The following is a 22,201-nucleotide window of genomic DNA, read 5'->3' on the forward strand; positions in this document are numbered from 1 at the left end:
CTCACATAACCCACTCTGTGATGTCATAGCCCACTCTGTGACCTCATGTTACCAGATGATAAATTGTCTCCCTGAGGTGAGCAACACCTGGAGCTTTTTCTCCAAAACCCCAAGCCTATGGAAACCACACAATGGCCATTGTGGGAGAAGGGGAACTGGAAGTTCACCAGCCTCAGTGTCCTGCCAGCTCAGCCAGGCCTAAGGGAACATTGGGGTCCACGACCACCAGGGACCACCAGAGAGACCCCCAGGACAGAAGAACACATGGGTAAAGGGGAGGGGAAATGTGTTTTAATTCTGGGGAAATGATTATCAGATGTATGTTTAGTCCAGGACAATCAATGAATACATGTGCAAAATACAGAATATGAACAGAAACTTTCCTGCACTCAGCATGTTTGGCTTTGGGAGGAGCTGTCCCCCGTGCATCCGGCTGAATAAAGAATGCTGCTTCTTAATGCTGCACTGGTGTTAAGGAGTTTTCTGTTTTACCAAATTTTTGGTAACACTGCACTCCCAAGGAAAGCTCTGTCTCCTGCTGTTCACAAACAGAGAAGGGCTGGTGGCAGATGTGGGGGTCGGAGGCTGCCTGGGGCACAGGGACCATGAAATAATCAAGTTTTCAATGATCTGTCAAAGAAGGAGGGGCAGCAAGGAAACGTCCACACTGGAATTAGGAAGGGCAGACTTTGGCCTATTTAGGATGCAGATTTGGGGAGTACCAAATCAGGTACTGATTTTTTTTTTAATGGGAAACAGCCCTTAAAAACAACGGGGTCCAGGAAGGATGGACACATTTCAAGAAAATAGTCTTAAGGGCGAAGGAGCAGCCTGTCCCAGTGTGGGAAAAGATGAGCTGGGGAGGGAAATGACTGTCCTGGCTGCCCATGGAGCTTTTGTGGGAATTCAAGGGAAACAAGAGGGTGCATTAACTTTGGAAAGAAGGTCAGGCAACTTAGCAAGTATTTAAGGAAGTTGTTAGGTCATGCAGAAAAAAAAGGAAAGAGGTGAAATCTCAATTAGAGATTAACCTGGCCACTTGTGTGAATAAGAGTAGAAAATATTTCTATAAATAAATTAATAGCAAAATGTGGTATAAGGAGAACCTCTACTCTTTATTGGATCCAGTGGAAAATATAGTAACTAAACATAAAGAAAAGGCCAAACTACTTAACACCTTGTTTGTATCAATTTTCAATATTAGGACAGGTTGTCCTCAGGACAAGAGTTCTCCTGAGCTGGTAGATGGGCACAGGGAGCAGAACAGCCCCCTGTAATCCAGGAGGAAGCAGCTGGTGACCTGCTGAGCCACTCAGACGCTCACAGGTGTATGGGATGGGATGGGATCCATCCTAGGGGGATGAGGGAAGTGGTGGATGAGCTCCCCAAGCTGCTCCCCATCATTTACCATCAGTCCTGGCTCACCAGGGAGGTCCCAGAGCACTGGAGGTGCCAGTGTGAGCCCATCCCCAAGAAGGGCTGGAAGGAGGATCTGGGGAACTCCAGGCCTGTCAGCCTGACCTCGGTGCCCGGCAAGGTTATGGAACAGATCACCTTGAGTGCCACCACAGGGCACCCACAGGATGGCCGAGGGATCAGAGCCAGCCAGCGTGGATTTCAGAGGGGCAGGTCCTGCCTGAGCACCCTGATCTCCTTTTCTAACCAGGTGACCCACCTGTGGATGTGGGAAAGGCTGTGGATGTGTCCATCTGGACTTCAGCAAAGCCTTGGACACTGTCTGTGACAGCATTCCCTGGAAAAGCTGCAGCCCACGGCTTGGGCAGGTTCCCTCCTGCTGGGAGATGGAAGAGCTGGCTGGAGGCTGGGCCCAGAGAGGGGTGGGGATGGTGCTGCACCCAGCTGGTGTCCAGTCCCTGGTGCTGTCCCCAGGGATCTGTGTTGGGCCCAGCCCTGTTTAACATCTTCACCGATGATCTGGGGGAGGGGATCGAGCCCACCATCCCCAAATTTGCAGGTGACACCAAGCTGGGTGTGAGTGTGGATCTGCTGGAGGGCAGGACAAGAAGACACAGCCTTCAGCTGCACCAGGGGAGGTTTAGGCTGGACAAGAGGAAGAAGTTCTTCACAGAAAGGGTGAGTGGGCACTGGAATGGGCAGGCCAGGGGGAGGTGGCAGAGTCACTGTCCCTCTCCAGTGGCACTCAGTGGCATGGTCTGGGTGACAAGGCAGTATTAGGGCATTGGTTGGACTTGATGATCCCAAAGGTCTTTTCCAGCCTATTTGATTCTGTCATTCTGTGATGATTGGGACACTCTGGGGCCATTGTGACCCTGCAGGGCCTGGTGGAACTAAGAGGACCATGGTGACACTGTGCAGCCCCATAGAACCAGGGCTCCATTGTGGTGCTCTGGGGCCCAATGGAACCAGAGAGTCCCCGTGACACTGGGTCCTGGTGGAACCACAGAGGCCATGGTGACACTGCGGGGCCTCGTGTAACCGAGGGGTTTCACCACTGTGACACTGCGAAACCAAGGAGAGCATTGGGAGAGTCCAGGGCCCAGTGGAACCAAGGGGCCCTTCTGACACTGCGGGGCCTCATGGAACCAAGGGGACATTGTGACACTGTGGGACCTTGTGTAACCAAGGGGCCACTGTGACACTCTGGGGCCTCCAGGAATCTGGAAGGCTCTTGTGACACTGTGTGGCCTCGTGGAAACAAGGAGTCCATTGTGACACTGAGGGGACTTGTGGAACCACAGAGAGCATTGTGACAGTGTGGGACCTCATGTGACCATGGGGCCTTTGTGACACCCTGGGGCCCCATGGAACCAAGGGGCCACTGTGAAACTGTGGCACCAATGAGAACATTGATTCACTGTGAAGCCCCATGGAACCAAGGAGTCCATTGTCACATTTTTGGGGCCCCATGGAACCAAGGAGACCAGTGTGACACTGCAGGGCCTGGTGCAACCAAAGGGACATTGTGACACTGAAGGGACACACGGAACCAAGGACATCTTTGCAGATGACACCAAGCTGGATGTGAGTGTTGATCTGCTGGAGGGTAGGAGGGCTCTGCACAGGGCCCTGGACAGGCTGGATCCAGGGCCCAAACCCAACAAGGTGAGGTTTAACAAGTCCAAGTGCCGGGTCCTGCACTTTGGCCACAACAACCCCTGCAGTGCTACAGGCTGGGGACAGAGGGGCTGGACAGCAGCCAGGCAGAAAGGGACCTGCAGGGACTGATGGACAGCAGGGTGGACATGAGCCAGCCGTGTGCCCAGGTGGCCAAAAAGGCCAATGGCTCCTGGCCTGGATCAGGAATGGTGTGGCCAGCAGGAGCAGGACTGCTGTGCCAGCACTGATCTGCCCCCAGCTCTGCACACAGACATTGCTGCTGCAGCTCCAGAGAAGGCAACAAAAGGGCATCTCTGCAGAAAGCTTTGCTAGGAGACCTTTTAGTTTTTTTAAAGCCACTGAGAGTGGTTTGAGAGCGCAGCCCCTCATTGACACAGTCTGTGGCCACAGGGAAGGTGGAGAGAAGCAAAATGAGAAATGGCACAATGATGTTTATTGTGGACAATATGAATTAAGAAAAACAAAGAAAAAGAACGTCCAAAATGAAACCAACAAGAAGTATCAAAGATGACTTTTATTAGAAGTCATGTGGCAAAATTTTTCAGCAGTTTAATGTTCCTTAAAGTATCCAGTCATCAGTCTCTTCACTGCAGCCTTGAGCTCCTGGTTCCTCAGGCTGTAGATGAGGGGGTTCAGGGCTGGAGGCACCACTGAGTATAGAATTGACAGGGCCAGATCCAGAGATGGGGACAAGATAGAGGGGGGCTTCAAATAGGCAAACACAATACTGCTGACGAACAGGGAGACCACGGCCAGGTGAGGGAGGCAGGTGGAAAAGGCTTTGTGCCGTCCCTGCTCAGAGGGGATCCTCAGTACAGCCCTGAAGATCTGCACATATGAGAAAACAATGAACACAAAACAACAAAATGATAAAAATATAGAAAACACAAGAAACCCAAGTTCCCTGAGATAGGATTTGGAGCAGGAGAGCTTGAGGATCTGGGGGATTTCACAGAAGAACTGGCCCAGGGCATTGCCATGGCACAGGGGCAGGGAAAATGTATTGGCTGTGTGCAGCAGAGCATTGAGAAAGGCACTGGCCCAGGCAGCTGCTGCCATGTGGGCACAAGCTCTGCTGCCCAGGAGGGTCCCGTAGTGCAGGGGTTTGCAGATGGACACGTAGCGGTCGTAGCACATGATGGTCAGGAGGAAATACTCTGCTGAGATGAAAAAGACAAAAAAAAAAAGCTGTGCAGCACATCCTTTGTAGGAGATTGTGCTCTTGTCCCAGCGGGAATTGTGCAGGGCTTTGGGGACAGTGGTGCAGATGGAGCCCAGGTCGCTGAGGGCCAGGCTGAGCAGGAAGAAGAACATGGGCGTGTGCAGGTGGTGGCCGCAGGCTACGGCGCTGATGATGAGGCCGTTGCCCAGGAGGGCAGCCAGGGAGATGCCCAGGAAGAGGCAGAAGTGCAGGAGCTGCAGCTGCCGCGTGTCTGCCAGTGCCAGCAGGAGGAAGTGGCTGATGGAGCTGCTGTTGGACATTTGCTGTGGCTGCACATGGGCACCTGTTCATGGAGAAAGGACAGGGACGAGTTAGAGGAGATACCTGTAACCAAAATCAAAGTAATTTCCCGTACACCCTCCCCTGGAACACACAGACATGGTTTAAGTGTTTTTCAGTTCTAGGGTTTTCATTTTTAAGCTTCCCCATGTCTCTGATGGTGGTCTTGGATATCAGAAACCCTCAGCATTTCTTCTGAACTATGGGAGAACAAAGCAAGTTCTGTGAGGCAAAGTGATGAGAGGAGATTCAGGGGAGATGGTCTGACATTCTGACCTGTTTAGAATTTCTCTGGCTTTTAACCTTTCTCAGGTAGAGGGTGATCACCTTCCCACACTTCCCCTAAAATTTCACCGGGTACTGCTGAGAGCAGATGGATCCTGCACAGCTCAGCTCCACATTTGGAGCCAAGGACTCACATTGCTCATTTCACCAACCCAGCAGCATTTTCAGTGTCAGAACACCTCTGCATTTCCCCATCAATCTTATAACTCAGTGATGCTCTAGGACAGGTTTGCACCCTAGATTGAAGCTCCCAGCTTAGACTGAAATCTCAGGGAGACTTCCAAGTGTCCTTCTGATGGCACTGGATGAAGGGAGATGCAGCTCCTTCCCTGGCTGCACTGCCAGCATTGCCCAGAGCCGGGCACTGGGGACAGCTGTGTCACCCTGAGCCAGCTGTGCCACCTGCCAGAGCCCCCAGTGCCGGGCAGCTGCTCCCAGCCCTGTGCTCTGCAGAGGGAACTGGGCCCGGGGCTGCAGAGCTGCCCCACGGCTCTGCTGCAGCTCTGCCTGCACAGGAGGGGCTGCACGCCTTGGAGCCCCAGCCCTGAGGGCAGAGGCTTGGCTGGGGGACAGGAGGGAGGGGGCTTGTGCAGAGGGAGGGGCTGCACTGGGGGGGCTCCTCTGGACATCTCTAAACTCTCCCTGCCACAGCATTTCTGGGTTTTGTTTTCTCTCCTTCCCTGATCTTCTCTCTGCTTCCTGGAGATTTTCCTCCTGCAGGTGTTTCCCTGTGCCTAATCTCTGTGCCAGCACTCCCAGACCCCAAATCTCTGTGCACTCTCCTTGGCCTGACAGAACCCTGCCTGTTTGCAGGGCACTGGCTGGGGCTGGTTCTGTTTGCAGCTTGGAGCAAGGACAGCTCAGACTGAGCCTGATGGCTCCAGTAAAGGTGGTGCTGGTGCTGTCCATGGCCAGAGTGGCTGAAAGCACATTAGGGATCTCCTGTGAACCTATTGATCACTAAAATAACAGTTCAGATATCTCATGCACTTGTCAAAATTCATAATCAACAGTTAATATTTATCTCCCCTCCCTGCCACTCTCCAATAGTAGGAAACTGAATACAAAGTCTTTGGAAATTTCCTCCTTTTTATCAAAATCGTTGTCTTGGAAATATTCTATGACCGAATAGAACACCTCAGCATGTCAGAGCTTCATGAGCGTTTCACCTGCCCTGCACCAGAAATACTGAGTTGTACTCACAGGGTCTGTGGGTATTGGGATGTTCCAGCTTTAGGAGATCACTCCAGGAGCTGCAGCTGCATTGTCCTGCAGCCAGAGGTTCCTGTGCCAAGGGCTGGCAGTGATTCTGCCCCAGGCACTTCTCAGCCCCTTCCCAGCCCTGACTGATTGAAGCTCTCTGTGCCTCTGTGCTGTGCCCAGGCTGGCTGCAGGCAGTGCCCCAGCCCTGCTGGGCTGGGAGAAGAGCTGCTCAGCAAGAGAAATGTGCTTTTGAAGCTCTGCTTGGTTACCAGGATCACCCTCTGTGCCAGGAGCCCGGCCCAGCTCAGCAGCACAGACACAGCGCAAGGACTTTAATGACCCTCTGGGGCTTTGTGCTCAGGCCCTGAACATCAGGCCCTGAGAGGGAGCTGCAGAAACCTCTCCAGAACTCCAAGTCAGAGTCCAACTCCAAAGTTTCTTGGACTTTTAATGGGTCCCACTGAGGGACACGACTGAGAAAGTGTCCCCAGGCCCCAGGCAGAGCAGAGAACTGGAGGCACCGATGACAGGTGGGGACAAAGAGAAGCCAAGTCTTGGTGCCCTGGGACACAGCAGGGTCTGTGCCACCAAGGGCTGTGAGGAGACACCTTGTCCTGAGCCCCTGGTCCTGCCCTCAGCATCCCCCCCCCTAGCCCACATCCCAGTGGCCTCAAGGATCTGCTGGAAGGAGTCCCTGGGGAGCCTTGGTCAGGAATGGCCCTGGGGGCTCCTTCATGCTCCCAGGGACTGAAAGTTCTTCAAAGGACTTTGGCTTTTGCTTTTGCCTTGGAGTGTCTGAGAGCTTTGTGCAATCCTGGCCTCCAATTATCTGCTGTAATTAGTCCCTGGAGAGGCTTTGTCAGTAACAACACTCAGTGGGGCTCATTAATGCTTCAAGATACTTCAGTTCTTTTAAGGTACTTGGTGTTTCTCTTTTGATCCAGACTCCGTGTGAGGTTTGTGCAATCATGGCCCCAATTATCTGCTTTAACGAGTCCCTTGAGAGCTTTGTACTGACACTCAGTAGGGCTCTATAATGCTTTGAGATACTCAACTTTTTTCCTGTACTTTGGATTTTCTTTTCTACACTGAGAGGTTTTTGTGCCGTTTTGAGTCTCTGAGAGGATTTTGTGCCATCCTGGTCTCCAGTTCTCTCCTCCAAGGAGTCCATGAGGAGCCTTTGTTGGGGATGGACCTCAGTGGGATCTATTAATGCATTGAGACATTTTGGGTGTTTGCTCTTGATTTTAACTCCTGGACAGGTTTGTGCCATCTCCTCTCAGGCCCTGAGGTTCCAGGGCTCAGCTCCAAATACACCACGGGGCTCATTAGGATCAACAAGTTCTGACAAACCATGGCTCTGCCTTGATTTCCCTCTGCTCTCGTGCAGTTCATCAGGAAGTTTCTGTAGTGGTTTTGGTTCATCAATTTGAGATTCCTTGGGCAATGCATCAATTAGTGTGGTGGGTTTAGTGATGTCTAATTACCAGTGCACACAAAATAATATAGTTACTAATTTCCTGCTGTGAGGTAGGATAAGGAGAAAGGCAAAGTGGGATCAAAACTTTAAAACAGCATATAGAAAAGTTTATTAGCAGTAACTAAAAGAAAGAGTAATAAGAATCAGGACAAAACTTTCAGAACACTCTTCTTCTCGCCACAACTTTTTCTTCATTATTGACAACGTAAGGAGAGAAAACCTAAAATTTTCAGTCAGTCTACCACCTCTAGAATAGTCCTTCTTCACTTCACTTAGGGAGAGGAGTCAATCTTTTTCTTGCTATGGAGTCTTCTCCATAAGGAAAGAGTTCTCTTGTGGCTCTCAAGTTCCATGAATAGCAACCACTCGGAAAAAGTGGAATAGTGAAATCCCTGCCATTTATTCACAGCTTTTCCCACAGCTGTGTTTATGGGCCATGTCAGCTTATGGGGTATTAGTTTAAAGATGAGTTGTTCAAGACCAGAGGTTCTCTTCAACTGCTTCTGAAATCATCTCTGGGAACAGAGGTCTTCTTCTCTCCCTGAGGGCACAGGGTCTCATCACTCTTCTCTCTTACTCTGTTCAAACTTCTCATGGGATCTCAGCTACTTCAACATTTGCTTACTTTTACATGGAGGCCTTTGCTGAAACAAGTCATCTCCCCATACTTTTCAATGCCTAATAGGGAAAAAGAGAGTCTGATGTATCAATAAAATCCTTCTCCATAGCTTTAGCAGAGGATTTCAGCCCCAAGATCAAGGCATCTCCTCATCCCTCCCATCTGGGACTCAACTTCTTCTTCATTGACCTCGGTGTCTTCTGTGTGCATGCCCTTTGTCATTTTCTCTCACTGGAGGGAGGATGGCAGCACTGGCAGAGTCAATATCTGCCCGGGGCTGCAGATGGTTCCGTGAGCCCGGCCGGGCTCGGTCCTTGCGGCCGGAGCTGTTTTCCCATGGAGGTTTCTGCAGCGGCTGCGCTGGGGCTGTGTCAGGCTGGGCCGCGCTGGGGCAGGGCCAGGATCTCAGCAGCCAGGCCAGAGCCCAGCAGCAGCACGGCCGGGGCCGATGGCTTCTCCTCCCCTGCCCGCTGGCTGCGGGCGAAGCCCAAGGGCGGCAGAGCCTCGGCCGAGCCGGCCCGGCCCGGGGCTGCTCCTGGGGCCCGGCGGATCCCGGCTGGGCCCGGGCTGGCGGCGGGGCAGGGCTCGGCAGCGGCCAGATGTCAGCACCCGCAGCCACGGCCCGGCCTCGGCCCCGCGGCCTCCCCTGCCCTGCCCGGCAGCCGATGGGGCCTGGCGGCTCCCTGGGAAGGGGCCCGGCCCCACGGCAGGAGCCGCCCGGCCCCACGGCCGAGACGGGGCTGGGCCGGCCTTGGCACCTCTTTGGGGCCAGAAGGGAGAGAGACCCAGCCAGGCTTTCTCATCTTCAACTTGGGTCTGCACAGAGGCGTCTGCAGTTTGCTTAGTGGTTTAACAGATTGTCAGCTCTCAAAACTAATTACTGATTGGTTTTTTTTGTCAGACACGGAGGAAACTGCTAGCAGCTTCTCTCAGGACATCACTTCTGTGATGCAGCAGCACAGAGCACAGAGCTTCTTTGTCCATATGTAGTGGTCATGTACCCGAGGCCTCAGAACCCCTCCTTGGGAGATCTCTGGGCCCTCTCCAAGGTGTTTTCAAATGAAAATATTCATCTCAGAGTCTAAGAAAAACACCAGAGGACAGGACCAGCCTAACCTGTCTGTCCTGGCTACTTTTGTCTGGGAGCAATCCTTGGATATATGGAAATTGGGAGGCCAAATTCTAATTTTGGCCATGGGCCCTGGACATGAAAGCCAGTTCTTTTCCACAGGAATGAAGGAAGAGAGCGCCAATGTTTCCTGGGAGGATAAGAGGTGACCACCAGAGGTCAACCAGAGCTGCCAGATTTTGTTCTCAGAGATACCCTTGCATATAGGAATTTTTTAGGGAGAATATCAGTTTTGGCAATGAGCATCTGAAAAGAGGAAAAGTTCTTTTCCATAGAAAGGAAAGCACGGACCCCCTGTGCTCCAGGAGCTGATGAGAGGCAGCCCTTGGCATCCCAAGATCAGCCAGACCTGTCAGGTGGCCCCTGGGAGGCCAAGCCACCCAGACCTGGTCCATGTTCCCTCGGTTCCATGGGGTCCCACAGTGTCCCAATGGTCCCTTGCTTCCAGGAGGCCCTGAGGTGTCACAATGCCCCCTTGGTGACACCAGGCCCTGAAGGGTTGGAATGGTCTCCATGGTTCCATCAGGCCCCACAGAGCCATAATGGTCTCTGGGTCCATGAAGCCCCGCGGTGTCACCATGGCCCCTTGGTTCCATGGGCTCCAGTGGTGCCACAATGATCCCCTTGGCTCCATGAGGTGCCCACAGTGTCACAGTGATCTCCATGGGAAGGAAAGAACCGAGCCCCAGTGTGGCAGGGGCAGCCACCAGAGGCCAAGGCCAGCCAGACTTGATGGTACTGGCAGATTTTGGCTGGGAGTAACCGTTGGATATAGGGAATTTTAGAGGTGGAATCCCAATTTCAGACATGGACATTCAGAGGAGCAGGATGATTCTTTCCATAGGAAGCAATGGACATAACACCAGTGTTTGAGGGGCAGATGAAAGGTAGTCATTAGAGGCTGAGGCCAGCCAGACCTCTCTGTCCTGGTAGCTTTTGTCTGAAAGCAACCCTTGGATACAGGGTATTTGGAGGTGGAATCCCATTTTTGGCCATTTTTGCATAGATAAGAATGACGGTTCTTTTCCATAGGAAGGAAAGCACCGAGACCAAGTTTTTCAAAGTCAGATGAGAGGCAGCCCCCAAGGGTCCAAGGGCAGCCAGACCTGCCTGTCCTGGCTGATTTCACTTGGGAGCAATCCTTGCATGTACAGAGTTTTGGAGGTGGAATCGCGGTTTTAACCATGGGTGCCTGGACAGAAATTCTTTCCATTAGGAAGGAAAGCACAGAGCCCCAATGTTTCAGAGGCACATGAGTGCCAGCCTTCAGGAGGCCAAGTCCAGCCAGATTGTGTTTCCTGGCATGAGTTTTCTGGGAGCTATCCTTGGATATAGGGAATTCTGGAGGCAGATCCCCAATTTTTGTCATGGGTGCCTAGTTGAAGTGGATGTTTTTTCCCCATAATAAAGAAAAGCACATGGTCTCAGTATTTGAAAGGCAGATAAGAGGTGGCCCTTGGGTGGCCAAGGCAGCCAGATCTGTCTCAGACCTGGCAGATTTCATCTGGGAACAATCTTTGTATATAAGGAAATTTGAAGGAACCCAAATTTCGTCCCTGGATCCTTGGAGGAGAAGGACAGTTCTCTCCCATAGGGAGGAAAGCCCAGAGTCCCAGTGCTTCAGGGGCAGATGAGAAGCAGCCCTCGACATGCCAGGGTCAGCCAGACCTGTCAGGTGGTCCTCAGGAGGCCCAGCCAGCCAGACCTGTTCCATGTTCCCTTGGTTCCGTGGACCCCACAGTGTCACAAGGATCTCCTTGGTTCCATGAGGCCCTGGAGTGTCACAATGTTCCCCTTGCTTCTGCAGTGTCACAATGGCCCCGTGCTTCCATGAGGCCTTGCAATGTCACAATGGCTTTGTGGTTCCACAGAGCCCTGATGTGTCACAATGGCCCCTGGGCTCCGTGTGCCCTCGCTGTGTCACAGCGGCTCCTCTGTGACACTGCGGCTGCACAAGGTCACCATGGACCCTTGCTTCCTTGGGGCCTCTGAGTTTCACATTGTTCTCCTTGATTCCATGAGGCAGCACAGTGTCACCCTGGCCCCTTGGTTCCATGAGGTTCCGTAGTGTCACCGTGGTGTCCTTGGACCTGCATTGTCACAGCTGACCTGTGGTAATCACATATCCTCTGAGCAGAGAGAGATCTCCCAGGATTTTCCTGGGAAGCTGTGAGAAGCTGTGAGAAAGTTCAGAGAAAAGAACAAGAAACAATTCTTATCTTCACCTGCTGCACCTGTTGTTGTGCACATGTGGAATGTGTTATGGAGATTTGTTTATCAAAGGGTGATTTCTAAATTGGCCAAAGGTGATGGTGTTTGGATTTCAATTAACCAGTCTGATCTGTCTGTATCGGACTGTCTGCAAGAGCGATGAGTGTTTCTTAGCAGTATAGTATAGGATAATGTAATAAAGTGATTGATCAGCCTTCTGGAATCATGGAGTCAGTGCTAATTATTACAGGCTGGGGACGCCCTGCTATGATAGTTATCTAAGTCAATCTTCCCTTACCTCTGAATGCTGAACAGAATAGGCTTAATAGGCATAGCAGGAACACCAACCACTGTAGACCCAAAGAGCTGGCTGAGGAGTTGAGAGAAAACTTCCCCTGGTGTCATTTCCTCACAGTAGGTACCATTATTAAAGTAATTCCAAACACATACAGTTAGTGTGTGGTAGGCTTGAATCTGTGTGCCCACCGTCCAGAGGAAATTAAAAATCCATAAATTCCTCACCATATTAACCCAGCAAACAAATTGGATAGCAGCCACAGTACCCATAGTTATAGGATGGGAAAAATGTAGCCACAACCATGTGCCACCCAAACCAGGGTAAGCTAGACCACATGGTGAAACCTAACAAGGTTTCTATATCCAGTGCAACAACAACAAAAAAAATATGTTACTCAAGAATTGTTATTCTTATTTCACCCTGTTTCTCTCAATGCCCTCAGGCTGCACATCGGGTGCCAAAACTGGTCTTGGTTTACAAGACAGGTGTCTGCTAGGGAAGGCAGCAAAAAGCCTCCTGTGGAATGGAGAATGTAAACCCCCTCCCTCCAAATTATTAGAATCATGAAATCAAGGGGCTCTCAGGCAGGCAAAGATATGGGAATAGGAATGTCAGCTCTTTCCTAGTGTGTATAACAAAGCAAACAAGCAGCAGCAGCTGCGGCACGAACAGCAAACAGAGCAGAGCCCAGTCCCGGCCTTTGGGCCGTGGCGCTTTCCCTGCGGTGCAGTTCCGGGCACAGCCAGCAGGGGCGCTGTGGCTCCCGGGGCAGGGCAGGTGCGCTGACCCCCACGCGGCTGCAGGGGGCGCTCCGGCCGGGCTCGGCAGCGCGGGGCCATGGCGGCTTTGTCCGAAGGGGGAAGGGCTGGAGAGAGGCTTTGCTTCACAAACCCCGGGGCAGCCGGCTCCGGTGCCCCAGCAGGACTCTCAGAAAGCAGTCAGCTCGGTGCCCCAGCAGCACTGGCAAAAAGCAGTCAGCTGGGCTGGCAGGATGTCTCGGCAGGCAGGGGGGAGGGGCTCCAAGCAGGGCAGGGAGAGCCCAGCTCAGGATCCTGGACACCAGAGCAGACAGGGATAGGTCTCTCTTTTAGTGGGGCAGGTGTAAATAAGGTCCCAGTTTAGTGGCTGTTCTCACGAGCAGAGGCTCATCCCAGGACAGAAGAAGCAGCTCTGGCCCGGGCTCTGGCAGCAGCAGTGGAAACTCCCATCTCCAAGAGCAGCAGCTCCTCCCAAAATAAGGGATCAGCCGATAAACATCAGCCAATGATAAGGAAAAAACAGAAAGGAAAAACCCAACCCCCAACACTGGTTTACAATTCCTAATGCTATGGGAGAATTGTATAAAGTTTTAATTCCACCTTTGTAATTGTTTACGTACGAGATCTTGAAATGTCAGGGGTAGGGATTGGAACCTGCTGCTCCAAGGCTCCTCTCACAAAAAAGAGGCTTAGAAAGGCTGGTGGTCCTTGGAGGTATTTGGGGATCTATAGGGGCTATTGGGGGTCCTTTCTGTGCCTCCTGACCTGACAGGAGCTTCTCTAATAAACTTTGCCTAAAGCTCCCAGTCTGCCCATGACAGGAGCCCCTGTGAGTGCCTGTGACATCCCGGCTCTTTGGCAGCCTGAGGACACTTAGAAAGTCCCCATGAAACCCCTCTGAGGGCCTGTCAAAATATCTGAACCTTAATATGCAAACTGTCGGCTCTTAACTGAAAGGTTGGTGGTCCAAGCCCAGCCAGGGATGCCATTTATGTCAGAATCTGTGGTATTTAAATGATCTCAAAATTGCAGAAATTTGCTGTCTTTGAGCCCCGCTGCCAAAGAAGAAGCCATATTCATCTGTGCTGGTTTTCAAGGTTGTTTATTCTTGCTTATCTATAACATGTTCTGTCTGACCTGCAGTAGGCCTTTCTTGCGGGACAGCGTGCAGGGCTCTGCCCCTCAGTGGGAAGTTACAAACATTATATACCAGAAACTACCTGTGCTATATTTACAATAATGTGCCAATACCTACCACCTGTGTTGAACAGTGTGTCCCCAGTCTAAACCAACAGAAAAATGCCAACACTGCAGTGAAACATGGAAGGCATGAAGAAGATGAAAAAGGACAGGACACACATGATTTCCTCCATCTTGCCTCCTTTGAACCCCTTACCTAGAATCCTAAAATTCTACTTTTGCACCCGTGTCACACTAATTATTACTAATATCAAACACTCAGAGTGTGTAATTCATCCTGTAAGATTGAAAACTCTTTTCCATGGACAGAGATCACAGGCAGTGTCTCTGGGGGCTCTGTACAGGGGGGTTCCTGACCCCCTTGCCAGGGTCCCAGACCTGCCAGGGCAGCCAGAGGGATGCCCTGGATTACCACAGCAAACCTCATCAGGACCCATTGCTATTGTCAGTTTCCATGGCAACCAGCACCAGCCCCTGTTGCTATGGTCAGTTTCCATGGCAACCTTCCCCAGCCCCTGTTGCTATGGTCAGTCCCTGGGAAGCTCCATGGAGACCCCATGCCAGGGGTGGTTGCCATGGACACCAGCTCAGGCCTGCAGCCATAGCCCGTTTCCGTGGCAACCATTGGCACTCCCATCCCCAGACTCATGGGATCCCAGAACCACAGAAATGGCTGAGCTGGGAGGGACCCATCAGGATCCTCGAGTCCAACTGCTGGCCCTGCACAGGACACCCCAACACTGCCAGCCTGGGCCTGGCAGCGCTGTCCAAACGCTGCTGGAGCTCAGAGAGCCCTGGAGCTGTGACCCTTCCCTGGGGAGCCTGGGCAGTGCCCCAGCAGCCGCTGGGCAAAAACCTTTCCCTGAAATCCAACCTCAGCCTGCCCCGACTCAGCTGCAGCCGCTCCCTCTACTCCTGTCCCTGGGCACCAGAGTGAAGAGGTTCCCTCAGCCCCAGCCAGGGACCCGCTCCCAAGGCTGCTGCCATGGCCACCAGGGCTGGCACCAGCTGGGATGCTCGGTTTCCACAGGCCAGGATTCAGGAATGGAATTCCCCAATTTCCTGCTCCTGCTAAAACCCCGCTGGTGCTCGTTGCCCTCCCACCTTCCACTGAAGGAAAAAAGGGAAAGATCCCAGGCTGGGATAAGAACAATTTACTGGGAACAGCAACGAGATGAGGAACAAGCAGGACTAGAAAAATATTGACAACAGAAGGGATAAGAAAAACTATTTACAGGGGAAATTACATCACCATCAATTGTATCTTCCTGGCCATGTGTCTCCTCCTGCCTGGAAAGGACACCCTTCTCAGAGAGAGAGAGAGAGAGAGAGAGAGAGTCCCTTTCCTGCCCCTGGCAATGACCTGAGGTGGGAGTGAATGTAGTGACAGGGCCATGGCCAGACCCTCATGTTCTTCAATCCCACATCAGGTCATTGGCAGGGGCAGAAGAAGGTACAGGTGTCTTCCCAGCATGGATCACAGGTAACAGGGATCACCAGGGCTCTTCCCAATGTGGGTTCTTCAATGGGGGGTTAAGCTGGAGCGGTGCACGAAGCTTCTCCTGCAGTTGGGGCACTCACAGGGCTTCCCTCACGGGTGGCTCCGTTGGTGTCTGGTCAAGTGAGAGCTCCGGGTGAAGCTCTTCCCACACTGGGGACACTCGTAGGGCCTCTCCCCAGTGTGGATGCGCCGGTGCCTGATGAGGTTGGAGTTTTGCTTGAAGCCCTTCCCACAGTCAGAGCAGAGGAAGGGCCTCTCCTCGGTGTGGACCCGCTCATGCAGGAGGAGATTTGAGCTGCTCTGAAACCTCTTCCCACATGTGGGGCACATGTAGGGCCTCTCCCCAGTGTGGATGCGCCGGTGCCTTACAAGGGTGGAGTTGCGCTTGAAGCCCTTCCCGCAGTCAGGGCAGCGGAAGGGCCTCTCATCCGTGTGAATCTGCTGGTGTACAAGGAGAGCAGAGCTGCTGTGAAACCTCCTCTGACACTCAGGACACTCATAGGGCCTCTCCCCAGTGTGTAAGCATAGGTGGGCTACAAGGGCAGAGCTGCAGCTGAAGCCCTTCCCACACTCCCCACACCCGTAGGGCCATTCCCCAGTGTGGATCATGTGATGTCGTTTCAGATTGTTGCTATGCCTGAAGCTCTTCCCACACTCCAAGCACTTGTGGGGCTTCTCCCCATCGTGAAGCTTCTCAGGGACCACCAGCTCCGAGCTCTGGCGGAAGCTCTGCCCACCTTCCCGACCCAGAGTGGGCCTTTCCTCCTCAGAGCACCCTGGGCTGGGTTTGCAGCCCCTCCTCCTGTGGGATCTCCGGGGCTTTTCCTCCCTGTTGGATTCCTGTGCTGTGGAGTTGCTCAAATCGGCCTCTTCCATGAGGTTGTGCTGCAGAGATTTGTCCTTCCTGGTCTCCATCATCAGCTCCTGCTCTGGGGTAGGAGGGACAAGGAGAGGATGGGATTTGCCTCCGTGCCACAAGGAAGGGTAACAAGATCCCCCCAGTGCATCCCCGTCAGCAGAGCGTCGGCAGCGGGGCTGTCCTGCAGCCGGGGGCTGTGCTGGGCCGGGAGATGGAGCAGGAGAGAGGGGGAAAGGGGCACTGACTTCCTCCTCACCTGCCTGGATGTCCCAGGGCGCCTTCCTCTTCCTCACAGCCTCCTCCTCCATTTTGTGAAGATTTGGGTATGGGAAATTCTGTTTTGGGAGGAAAACAAGGGATGAGCACAGTGAGTTTTGTACCGGTTTGAAGGCAAACCAGGGGGAGAGTCTAAGCCAGAATTACAATTGAATAAGAAAATTAAGATCAAGGCAATGATACAGAAACACTGGTTTAAACTCACAGAGTCAGAATATAACCTGACACCCCGTTGGTCAGGGTGGTGGTAGCAGTCTGATGAAATGGTGGCTGCAGTCCGGCTGGAGTGATGAAGGTGATTCTGTCAAAGCGGTGATCCTGTAGAAGGGTCTGGTCTTCCTCTGAAGGTCCAGTGGTGGTTATGGAGCTCTTGACTTCTGGGAATGCAGTAGGCAAGGTGGTCGTGGTGTTGCAAGGGTGAGATTATATCCAGGTAGGAATGCTTGGTTCCTCCCCCTGGGCGGAGCATCCCACAATGGGATCATGTAATTTTATCAGTCCTGCAGTGACACTCAATGGCCCATTAACAGAAGATGGCCCCTGGAGGGTGTTATCAGGGCTGAGCCATGGAAGAGATAAAGAACACTGCCCCACCTGTTGATAACAGTTTATGGAGATGGTGACTGAAAACACTTTTGGTTACATCTGACACTGTAACCTGAAACAGTGAGGCAATCCCTGCTCGGGGTGGGGGGTGAACACCACCCCCCTTACCCAAACTGGCTCAGGTGTAAAACCCCCACCCTGGGAAGGACACGCACACAGGGGACAATGTCACACTTGCCCGGCCCCAGGGGAGATCTCTGTCCCTGTCACTCCCTTATTTTCTCTCAATTTTATCTTTCTTTCCATGTCTCTCTCTACCTCATATTTACTGTTCAATAAAATCCACCTCGGATTTGGTCTCGTTAGCACATTAAATGGGGCAGAGGCATCTCTCTAACAATTTTATTAACCAGATTGCAATATTATTTTGCACATTGAGTTCATGGCACTGCTGTCTGACCCCGAGTGCCTTTGACAACAGCATGGGTCCCTCCTCTGAGGAGGTTCTGCCTCTTTCTGGAGGAACTCTTGGAAACTTGGATGCAGCTTCCTCTGAGTGACTTTTGGGAGAACTTATGAGGAAAATGGCTGTTGTGGGTGGCCAGGGTAAAGAAAGTATTTTCTTGTCCTTCCTTGAAAAATTTTTTTAAATAACTGGAGTAAAGGGAACAAATGATACTAGCAAGACTGACAAGGATCATTCACCCCAATGTGAGGAATTCAAGACCAGTAAATTCCTACAAGAAGCCCAGTTCAAGTAGATAAATTCCCAAGTAACTCCCGAATTCACTGGTCTGGGTACTTTGCCAAATATGAGCATCATTATTTTCTTGGTCCCTGTCACCTTTGTGACAGCTACACGGAGCTTTCCCTTCCCTTTATTAATCTGTATTGGGCCGAATTTCCACTTTCCTTTTATCAGAACCTGCCAGCAGCTGAGCTGAAGCTGTGCAGGAACTGATGAAACTTGGATTTGCCACAGAATTGCTTCTATTTTCAGTTTATTCATGTTTGGGATTTGATGTGTTTCCATCACAAGTGATTTGTGGGAAGAGCAAATCTTCCTCAAGGCATTTTATGGAGCGTTAAGTTTGATTTCTGCCAAGTTTGTTTTGTCCAGTGCTCAGGGGATGCTCAAGGGGTATCTGGTTTTGGTTTGGCCCTAATTTTCTTCTGATTTGTCTTTATCACTTAAAAACACCTGAAAAATTACTAAAAAGAGTATTGATCAGAGATTTCAAAAGTCCCTCCATCTAAGAGTTATTTGAGGTGGAATTTACTGTTTGGAAACATATTCTGGGGGATTTGTGGGTTCTTTGGGGATATATGGGAGTATTCTCCATATCTTTGCACTCCAAAAGCCAAGGTGGATTGCTCTGTCACCTCAAAATTACTCAATCCCACCTCAAAATGGCTGGTTCCCACCTCAGTCCCATGCCAGTATTACTCAATTCCTCCACCTCCAGGGTTAGATGGGGTTGGAAGGAGATTGAGAGAAGTAAGATCCAAATTTGAGGTTTTGGGATCAGGATTGTATGGGGCTGGGTGGGTGTGATTTATTTTGATAATAAAGAAAACTATCAGAATTATTGATTTCTGTCCCATTCATTTTCTGTCAGTTCTGGTTTGCTTTTCAGAGTGCCGCCTTCTCAGCTGATTTTGTTTCTGTCCTCCTGTCCCAGACTGAAAAGCAAGATGTGTTCTATTTGACATCTGTGTGACAGTTGTCCTGTGCTAAGTGGGCAGTTTTTCCTTATCTCTTCCACAATCAATCCTCCCTCAGGGCAGACATCTGCTGATAATGGGCTATTGAATGTCACTGCATGACTGATAAGAACTGTAACATCCCATTGTGAGATGCTCTGCCCAGAGGGAGGAGCCAAGCATTCCTACCTGCATCTAGTCTTGAGATTCTGGCCCACCAACAGAGCTTTTTCTGGGCTGGATTTCTCAGAGGAACAGCTGCCTCTTCCTCTTCAGAAGAAGACACCCTTTTCTACAGGATCACTTCTCCAACAGAACCACACCTGACACTGCAGGAGGACTGCAGCCACCATTCCAATGGGACTGCGGCCAACACCCTGTCCAACAGAGTGTCAGGTTGTATTCTGGCTCTCTCAGTGTTGTTTTGGTTCATATTTTCATTTTCTTCCCTAATAAAAAGCTGTTATTCCTGCTCCAAATTTTTACCTGAGACCCCCCCCCCCCTTAATTTCAAATTTATAACCATTCAGAAAGAAAGAGTCTACAGTTTTCCATTTCAGGAGAGGCCCCTGCCTTCCTTAGCAGACACGTGTCATTCCAACACAAAACACTTCCTTTCTCTCCTGCCTTCCTTTGCCTGCTCTGTTTCTCTCTCAGTGTCTCCCTTGAGCCAGGGCAGCTCCCACCAAAGACCCTGCCCTGATTTAATTCCCAATCCATGAGCTACGACAACCACGGGTGAAATTATGAAGGCTGGCAGTGAAATGTCACTGTAGGATCCTGCTGCACTTGGCTTTTGGCTCTTCCATAAAAGCTTTGCCTTCAAGGGCAGGGACATCTTTTCCTGGCTGGGAACTGGAATTGCAGCCCCTGGGAGTGTGTGCCATGGATCCCAGAGGGGCATTCCCGAGGCTCCCAGGGTGCTGCTCCTGCTGTGCCTCCCAAGGAGCTGTGCAGGGCAGGGGACAAGGTGCAGCAGCTGTGTTGGTGCTGCAGTGCCACAACAGCCCCTGGTTCCAGGAGTTTCCGCACTGCCAACAGCAGTTCCTGGGATCCATGATGCCATGCTGTGTCCCCATGGATATTTGGTGGCATGAAGTTCTTCAGTGTCACAATGGCCACCTCGCTCCATGAGCTTCTGCAGTGTCCAAATGGCCTCCTTGGATGGGCAGTGTCACCATGGACCATTGGCTCCTTGCAGCCCCACTGGGTCACCATGGACCCCTTGGTTCCATGAGGTTCTGGGGGTGTCTCCATGGTCTCCTTGGATCCACAGTGTCACAATGGACCACTGGATCCACGTGGCCCTGCTGTGTCACCATGGCCCCTTGGTTACGTGGGACTCCAGAGTCACAATTGACTCTTTGCTTCGTCATCCTATGGGAGAGAACTGTCCCTCTCCAGGGGCCTATGGCCAAAACTGGGATTCCTTCCCCAAATTTTCTTATATGCAAAGATTGTTCCCTGATGAAACTTGCCAACAGAAACAGGTCTGGCTGCCTTGGCCACCCAGGGGCCACCTCTCATCTGCCTTTCAGACACTGGGTCCATGTGCTTTTCTTGCTTAAAAAGCATCCATCTCAACCAGGCACCCATGGCCAAAATTTGGGATCTGCCTCCCAAATTCCCTATATGCAAGAATAGCTCCCAGAAAAATGATGCCAGGACAGAGACGTCCTGCTGGCTTAGGCCTCTGGTGGCCGCCATTTATCTGCCCCTCAAGCACTGGTGTTCCGTCCTTTCCTTCCTTTGGAAAAGAACCGTCCTGCTCCTCCGGATGTCCTTGTCTGAAATTGGGATTCCAACTCTAAAACTCAGTACATTGAAGGATTGCTCCCAGGCAAAAGCTGCCAGTACCATCAAGTCTGGCTGGCCTTGGCCTCTGGTGGCTGCCCCTGCCACACTGGGGCTCGGTTCTTTCCTTCCCATGGAGATCACTGTGACACTGTGGGGCCCTCATGGAACCAAGGGGATCATTGTGGCACCACTGGAGCCCACGGAATCAAGGGGCCATGGTGACACCGCGGGGCTTCATGGACCCAGAGACCATTATGACTCTGTGGGTCTGATGGAACCATGGAGACCATTCCGACCCTTCAGGGCCTGGTGTCACCGAGGGGGCATTGTGACACCTCAGGGCCTGCTGGAAGCAAGGGACCATTGGGATACTGATGGGCCCCATGGAAGCGAGGGAACACGGAACAGGTCTGGCTGGCTTGGCCTCCCAGGGGCCACCTGACAGGTCTGGCTGATCTTGGGATGTCATGGGCTGCCTCTCATCAGCTCCTTGAGCACTGGGGCTCAGTGCTCTGCTTTGTATGGAAAAGAACCGTCCTTCATTTCAGATGCCCATTGCCAAAACTGACACTCTGCCTAAAAAATTTCCTATATTCAAGGGTATTTCCCTGAAAAAAATCGGGCAGCTTTGGCTGGCCTTGTTCTCTGGTGGTCAGCTCTTGTCTGCCCCTGAAACACTGGGGCTATATTCCTCCATTCCTATGGAAAAGAACTGGTCCTCATGTTCAGGAACCATGGCCAAAATTAGAATTGGCCACCGAGTCCCGCTGGGGTCATGGAACCATCTGCAGCCCCGGGCAGATATTGACTCTGGCAGTGCTGCCATCCTCCCTCCAGTGAGAGAAAAGGACACAGGGCATGCACACAGAGGAGCAACATGAAGACACCGAGGTCAGTGAAGAGGAAGTTGAGTCCCAGATGGGAGGGATGAGGAGATGCCTTGATGTTGGGGATTAAATACTCTGATAAAAATTTGGAGAAGGATGTCATTGATACATCAGACTCTCTTTTTCCCTATTAGGCATTGAAAAGTATGGGGAGATGACTTGTTTCAGCAAAGCTTCCACGCCAAAGTAATCAAATGTTGCAGTAGCTGTGATCCCATGAGAAGTTTGAATAGACAAAGAGAGCAGAGTGATGAGACCCTGTGCCCTCAGGGAGAGAAGAAGACCTCTGTTCCCAGAGATGAAGATGATTTCAGAAGCAGTTGAAGAGAACCTTTGCTCTTAAACAGCTCATCCTGAAACTAATACCCCATAAGTTGGCACGGCCCATAAACACAGCTGTGGGAAAAACTGTGAAAAAATGGGAGAGACTTCACGATTTCACTTTTTCCGAGTGGCTGCTATTCGTGGAAATTGAGAGCTACAAGAGAACTGTTTTCTTGTGGAGAAGTCTCCATAGCAAGAGAGACTCCTCTCCCTGAGTGAACTAAAGAAGGATTTTTCTAGAGGTGGTAAAGGGACTGAAATTGTTTTGGTTTGTCCCTTTGCATAAAAAGTAAGTAAGAAAAAGTTGAATGGAGAGGGGAAGTGTTCTGAAAGTTTTCTTCTGATCCTTATTACTCTTTTTTTTACTTACTGTTAACAAACTATTCTTTATACCCTTTTAAAGATTTGATCCCACTTTGCCTTTCTCCTAATCCTATCTCGCAGCAGGAAATTAGTATTTTATAGTGAGTGCACTGGTAATTAGCCAACACTGAACACACCACACTAATTAATGCACTGGCCGA

At 51.4% G+C, this 22,201-nt stretch overlaps 1 protein-coding gene and 1 pseudogene across 1 annotated transcript; both read right to left on the reverse strand.

Annotated features, from left to right (window-relative positions):
* LOC140680996 (uncharacterized) overlaps positions 1–22,201 on the reverse strand; it is a 608,239-nt pseudogene that overhangs the window by 165,198 nt on the left and 420,840 nt on the right.
* LOC140680967 (olfactory receptor 14J1-like) lies at positions 3,649–4,601 on the reverse strand. The gene has a single exon (XM_072919855.1). The coding sequence runs from the start codon at positions 4,579–4,581 to the stop codon at positions 3,649–3,651; it is 933 nt and encodes a 310-aa protein (XP_072775956.1). The 5' UTR covers positions 4,582–4,601.

This window comes from Taeniopygia guttata, chromosome 30 (assembly GCF_048771995.1).
Source record: "Taeniopygia guttata chromosome 30, bTaeGut7.mat, whole genome shotgun sequence".
Taxonomy (NCBI): Eukaryota; Metazoa; Chordata; class Aves; order Passeriformes; family Estrildidae; genus Taeniopygia; species Taeniopygia guttata.

Bases quoted from the DNA above. Each gene is read 5' to 3' on its own strand.
- LOC140680967 (XM_072919855.1), bottom strand. From the start codon at position 4,581: ATGTCCAACAGCAGCTCCATCAGCCACTTCCTCCTGCTGGCACTGGCA.